The following is a 7090-nucleotide window of genomic DNA, read 5'->3' as shown; positions in this document are numbered from 1 at the left end:
CAATATGCCCCCCACTTCCCTTTTCTCTTAACCAAAAAGCTCCAAATTCTGCGGCCTTTCCTCATAGGGAATTTGCTCCTGACACCCTGATCATTTTGGTGGACCTGTAGCTTTAGCCCAATCCCAGATAGCTAAAAAGATTGTGTTTGATTTATTACATTTATTTGTTTTACAAGAGTTATATAGCGCTTGACTGTAATAACACCTCAGAGCAGTTTACAATTAGAAACAAAAGATCGCTAAAAAAAATAGTTTAAAGCAACTATTTAAAGCATTCACATATAATAATTAAATAAAATCAGCAATAAGGGATTGGGGCCTGGAAGCTCGCCGGGTCTGACTTTGGGGCCAGCCACTGCCTCTCTCAGCCTAAACTACCTCACAGGGTTGTTGTGAGGATAAGATGGAGGGGGAGAACCACCTATGCCACCTTAAGCTTCTTGGAGGAAATAATTCCATATATGGGGTTTTGATTGCCCCGCCCATCCCTTAGGTGAGAAAAAACACTGCGGCTTCCAAGGCTCGTTGCTTTCGAACGTGTGAGGCCGTAGTAAACGTCTCTCTAGGCTAGCTCATATGTCTATGAACCCGGCTGCTGTGGCGTAGTTTCCGGTCTGTCCTCTTCCTCCTCCACGTCGCCCCCTGACCCCGGAAGTAGGAGGGGCTTGCGAGGATGCCCGGTGTTGATGCTGGAATAAACATGGCGTCGTGCAGGAGCTGGAGAGGCGGTGGCGGTTCCTGCTTGGTTCCTTCGCCTAAGGCGGCGCTGATCCTGCTGGCGGCTCTGCTCCTGGGAGGCCCTGCGCGGGCCCGAGTTCACCACCTCACTCTCAAAGTAGGTCCTCTGGAGAGGGGCATGAGGGTTGAGGGAAAAAGAGGGGGAGGAGAGAAAAGGAGAAGAGCGAATCGGGCGGGTGACGGGGCCGGTGTGGCAAGGGTTGAACCCGGCGAGGCAACTTCTTCCACCCTGCTAGGGCTGCGATCACTGTTTTCCCTTACTCGACAGGAGACTCTTTGAAAGATAGTGGGCAGTGACCTTAGTGGGTTCTACTCTTGAGTAGGACTTTGTTGGATGAAGCCCATCCTTATCGTTATTGGGTTGTAGGCAGTGTGGAGACCTACTCGAGAGGAAACCATTGAAATCGGTGGGTAATGGATCGGAAATAACCATCAATAGTAATAATAATAATAATAATAATAATAATAATAATAATAATAATATCCAAGAGGAGACCTCCTGAAATTGATTGGTGTGGCTGACTCTGGGGTCACTGGCCTCCAGTGGGTCTTGTAGGATTTAGATGGCTAAAACATGTTTTTGTTGGGTTGTAGCCAGAGTTAATGTTACTCAGTGTAGGCCCATTGAAATTGATGGTTATGACTGACTTGGTGTCATTGATTTCCAGTAGGTCATCTCTGAGAAGGACTTAATGGGGTGATTTTTCTGTATTAATTTCATTTGGGGGTTTGGCTGGATTTTGATGCAGAAACTGCTTTGGCCACCCTGTATGATATCCCCTGGCAGAAGAGAGACATGGGAAATGCATTCCTGCCAATTCTTTACCTCAGCGGCTTTCGATACCATTGACCATGGGTTCCTTCTACAGAAACTGTCTTGAGTTGTGGGTTGGGTGGTTCTACTTTGTGGTAGTTCCAGTACTACTTGGTTGTTTTCAGGGGGTAATGCTTGGGAAGTGCTTTTCGGCCACATGGAGCCTTCAATGTGGCTCAGGGTTTGATTTCCCCTGCTTATGCTGATCAATATCTACCTGAAACTGCTGAATGGGATCATCCAGAGTTCTGTTAGCAATACGCTGGTGACATGCAACTCTACTTTTCCTACATCTGTAGGTGTGGTAGTGGATGTGCCAACAAACTGAAGCTCAATCCAGATAAAGCACTGTTGGTGGGTGGTTCCCTAAGACTGGGTGGATAGGAGGTTGCCTGCTCCTGATGGGGTTACACTCCTTCTGAAGGAGCAGGTATGTAGGTTAGGGGTCCTTCAAGACCCTTTGATTTTGCTTGAGGCTCAAGTGGCCTCAGTAACACAGAGTGCCTTCCATCAGTTTTGGATGGTGGCGCACCTGCGCCCCATCTGGACAGGAATAGCCTAACTTCTGTCGCCTATGCTCTGGTAACCTCTCGGTTAGACTACTGCAATGCATTGTACATATGGGGGTGCAGTTCAGAGGGTGGTGGAACTGCCAAGAGGGTCCTGTCTGTGATTCTTAACATCCAGAAGCTCAGATATTTGGGGCTTAAGTGGTTTAGGGCTCTAAACTAAGGTTACCAGATCTTTTTCAATGATTCTGGGGACACTTTTCAACTTCAATGGATTTTCTATGGGGACTGATTTGTAAATCTGGGGAAACGGGGACGTCTGGTAACTTTACTCTAAACCCTAATCTGAACACCTTGAATTGGGCCTGGAAACATTTAAATGAGTAACTTAGATTTGTTAAGTTCAATGGATCGATGATGAGTATGACTAAGTTGCATACAACCTATTCTTATTGTTAGCAATATAATTAAAGGTTATTAATGTTTAGTATTTGGGATTATAATGAGCATTACAGTAAGCCTACAACTTATGTGGAGGTTATGTTTCAGGTATCACGCCAAAATTGTATATAATCAAAACACATTGGGTTCAATGTTGGGTGGAATTACCAAAGTTATTTTTTCAAGAATTCTGTCCCCTTAATTTTTTTTTTTTTTTTGCTACCCACTTAAAGCTGAATGTACACAAGTTAAGTTAAATTCAGTTACAGGTAAGTTACAGGTGTGGTGGTTCGTTTGAGATAACACTTTGTATGTAGCTGCTGATACACATATGAACTTAGGTGCTGTGGTTATCATGTGCATGTCCATTGCCTGCTCATCTAGTTATTAGGGGTGCGGCTCTTTTTGTGCAGCCTGAGGGTATGAACAATTGCTCAAGCCACTTTAGAACCCTGTGTTGTCAGTAGAATCGGGGAATATGGGTTATCCTGCCTTAGCTAGGGCTGTGCTTCCCTAGAGGACTCTTGTCCAGAGTCTGGGTGTTCTCCTGAAACCATCACTGAGCCTGGATAACCAGATCTTGGCAGTAGACTGGAACACCATAGGATAGCAAATGTGTTAGATCTGGCCATAGTAACGTGCCTTAGTTACATCTATTGTGGACTGCTCTAATATGTTCTGTGCAACTCTGCCTTTTCAACTGTGTTTGGAAACTTGAAGGTTTCTCTGAATGCTGCAGAAAGGTGTTGAATGGGAACAGTTACAAGAACTTGTGTGGCTCTCTTGGGGCAGAGCTCAAAAGTGTTGGTCATGACCTGGAAAGTCTAGAATGACCAGGTCACTCAAAGGACCACTTTCTTATCAATGAGCCTGCCTTTGAGATCTTCCAGAAAGTCCTTCTGCCAATTCATCTACTGTAGTATCCAAGGCACATGTGGCAGGGATGGGCCTCTTTAGGGGTTGTGCCCAGCCATGGAATTCCCTTCCTATCAATCTCCTTCTGCTCTCAGGAAAAGACTTTATTCAGATAGTCATTTAGCCTTTCATGCTGCTTTGACTCTTTTCCCCGTTTATGGCTGCTTGTACTATGGCTGCTGTTGGGTGTTTGTTTTTATGTGTTGCTTTAAAGAATTTTTTTTAAAAGTCAATGTAGACAGTACTGAGTTAGACCAAAGGTTTGGCTCATAAGGGAAATTCTTATGCTTTAATAAATAATGATGAAATACAATTTCTGTCCTGTCCTTTCTCTTAGGAGCTCAAGACAGTGTACTTCATTTTTTCCTCTATCACCTCCCTGCCTCATTTTATCCTCTTTATCCTAACCTCTATGACTGGCCAAACGATCACCTTCCAAGCTTCTTGGCAATGTGGGAAACTTTAATTTTAGTCTCCGTCAGCCCCCCCGCCCCAAATCCTCACAACAATCCTTTGAGGAGGTTAGGCTAAGACAGCGACCAGTTACTGGTACTCAGTGAACTTCATAGCCAAATGGAATTGGAACTTGGGGGTTTCCCACCTTGGTGTTACTTATGCACAAACACCATTAATGAGGACTATTGTGCTGTAAGTTCAGATCTTTGAAAGTCCTCCTAAGTTCAGGATATTAATTATTTTATCTTAGGGTAGCTAATAGCACCAAACTTTTAAGATGGTAAAGCGCAGGATCATAGGAACCTGCCTTATCTGGGAAAGGGTTCAGTGGTAGAGCATCTGCTTTGCATGCAGATGGTTGCAGGTTCAACTCATTGCATCTCTTGCTAGCGCTGGGAGAGGCTGCCTGACTGAAACCCTGGAGAGCTGCTATCAGTGAGTGTAGACAATATTGGACTAGGTGGATCCAATGGTGGGAGTCATGGGACTCAGTTTAAAGCAGCTTCCTATGCACACTGAGTTGGTCCATTTGCTCAGCATTGTTTACACTTAACTAGCAGCAGCTCTCCAGGGTTCAGAATTGATTCTTTCCTGACAATGCCAAGGCCTGAACCTGGAGCCTCCTGCATCCAGATCAAGCAGTGTAATGTGTAGACAAGCCTACAATCACAGGGATTCCAAAATATGCTTCAATCCAGGTCACATCCATGCTGTACATTTAATGCACATGGCGTCTCTGAAAGAATCAAGGGAACTGTAGTTAACCACTCACAGTCACAATTTCCAGAGCTCTTAACAACCTACAGTTCCCCATGATTATTTGGAGGGTAGGTCACATGCTGGACTTTCTGCATGCAAAGCTGGTGCATCCCCCTAAAAATAAAGGAGGATTCTAGTCTTTGCAGTTTGTAGTTCTGGAGAAAGGGCCAAGTGAGTCTGGGAAGCTGCCTTATAGCTCAGTATTGTATACGGCAGCTGTCCAGGGTTTCAAGCAGGGAATGTTCTCAGTCCTTCCTGCATGTGGTGGGGGTTGAACTTGGGACCTTCAGTATGCAAGGCAAAATGCCCTACCACTGAGCTGTGGCTGTCCCTGGATCAGCATACATAATAAAAATCAGGGGTAGCCAGTGTGGTACCTTGCAGATCTTGTGGTCTCCTATCAGCCCCGGCCAGAACGACTAGTGGTCAGGGATGGTGGGAGCTGGAGGCCAAGCTTCAATGCTGGGGGTCGTGGACATTCCACAGTGTTGGAACCCTGGCTGAGAAAGCCCTGCCCTTTGTAAGCTGAGCTTCATTCCACTTCATTCCATGATGTGGCATGTGTTGAGTTAAGCATACCAGAAGGTGTGGATGGCCTGGTTTGCCATCATCTTAGGCAGTGTTATAATTGCACCCATTAAAATCTTGTTTCATCCCACTCCCGTTTCTTGTTCCTTTTATCTGAAGCTGTCAGGAAAGATCAGGCAACAAAAATGCTTACTCATTCTTTAGCTCAGGGCTCAGTTGAGCAATGTCCCTTTTAACAGGTCATTTCCTTCTGTTGTAAGGACTAGTGCATAATGTTTGAGTGCCTCAAACTGGAAAACTGCAGCTGAACATAAGCTTCAGGTTAATTTGCCTTCTCCAAACTCACCTTGTCTTTGCTCTCTTCATTACACAGGGACAAAAGAAATAAACATGTAAACTATTGGGCATTCTGTAAATCAGGGTTGTGGAAACTTTTTCAAGATGAGTGAGTGCCTCATTCCCTTCTGGACAACATTCTGGGGGCTTCATGCCAATGGTGGGCTCCGCCAGAGGCAAAAGTAGGCCAAACCATGGATGTGACTCACCCACATGCTAGCCAATCAAAGCTTGGAGATTTTTATACATACAGAGAAATGTGAGGGCCTGAAAAAAACCCAGAAAAAATTAGGAAGAAATTGCAAGAAACTAGAGTGCAAATATTTCTTTGCTTCAGTTTCACGCTAGCTTCTCAGTGGTTTGGTTCTGACATGCCCTTGTTTCCCAATATGTTTTCTGTCCACTCCTCCCCCAGCCTTTGCATTGCCACTACACACATCTCCATCCTTGACTGAGGTAATCAAAAGGCATTTTCACAGTTCAAGGATGTTCCAGCCAAGCAAAAGCACTTGAGAAGAGTGTGAAGTTGTGTGGCCTGGGAAAGGGGTGTGGCCCAGGAAGTGTCCTGAGAGCCAGATAGAGAGGCCTAGAGCAGTGTTTTTCAACCACTGTTCCGCGGCACACTAGTGTGCCGCGAGATGTTGCCTGGTGTGCCGTGAGAAAAATTGAAAAATTACTTTATATATAGTCAATATAGGCACAGAGTTAAATTTTTTAACATTTTTCTAATGGTGGTGTGCCTCGTGATTTTTTCCATGAAACAAGTGTGCCTTTGCCCAAAAAGGTTGAAAAACACTGGCCTAGAGGGCCGCTTCTGGTCCCCAGACCTGAGGCTTTCCCACCCTTACTGTAACCTACTTTTCAAAATTGTTTTTGGGAGGAAAAGTAGATCCTGGCCCAACTTTCAAGGGATGTTTGTTTAACAGTAATGTTGAAGTTTACAAGCATAATTTCTCTCTCCCAGTGCTTTCTTGCTTGCTACTTGTAACTTTCTCAGCGTTGCAGGAATGCAACCCTGTGCTTGAAAACTGTTCTCCACCCCTAGAAGCCATTATTTGGCTTTCTATGTTGTATAAACAAGGCCACTGTGTACTGTTCTGGTTGCGGCACCTAAAAAAGGATTTTGTAGAGCCGGGGACGGGCCGCTAAACTGAATAAGGAGCTGGATCAACTCCTCTGTGAGGAAAAGTTACAACTTTTTGAGGCTTCACATTGGGGCATCTGGTTGGCCACTGTGAGAGCAGGATGCTGGACTGGAGGAACCTTTGGCTTGAGATTCAGTCAAGTACTTGTTTTGCTTTTTGTTTTTGAGTGGCCTGAAGTCTGTTGCACCTTATGTCAAGTGACCTGAGGTCATGTCAGCAGGAAGTCAGCATTGTTGGTCTTAGGTACACATCCATGTATGACACCTTTTTCCTTTTGGACTTGTAACAGGTACCGGTACATTTTAGCACACCGTGCTGAGAGGTAAAGCATTTGCTTAAATTAGCTCTATTCCAATTGGAGGTTAAAACTATGAGAGCTGGGCTGGAGGACCCTTGTTCCATTTCCCTTTAGCCCCAGGCAGCAGGAATGATGGCATCCAACAACACCT

The 7090-nt window shown here is 45.0% G+C and overlaps 1 protein-coding gene across 2 annotated transcripts in view; it reads left to right on the top strand.

Annotated features, from left to right (window-relative positions):
• Positions 1-651: 651 nt before the first annotated feature.
• GPR107 (G protein-coupled receptor 107) overlaps positions 652-7090 on the top strand; it is a 47828-nt gene continuing 41389 nt past the window's right edge. The window contains exon 1 of one of the 2 annotated variants that reach the window (XM_033137039.1): positions 652-835. In XM_033137039.1, the coding sequence (XP_032992930.1) occupies positions 674-835 (162 nt within the window). In that variant the 5' untranslated portion in view covers positions 652-673. The remainder of the gene's footprint in view (positions 836-7090) is intronic. The other variant, XM_033137038.1, reaches the window with a different exon arrangement.

Source organism: Lacerta agilis, chromosome Z (genome assembly GCF_009819535.1).
Source record: "Lacerta agilis isolate rLacAgi1 chromosome Z, rLacAgi1.pri, whole genome shotgun sequence".
NCBI lineage: Eukaryota > Metazoa > Chordata > Lepidosauria > Squamata > Lacertidae > Lacerta > Lacerta agilis.
The sequence above is the reverse complement of the archived record's forward strand: the minus strand, read 5'-3'. Positions and strand labels throughout refer to the sequence as shown.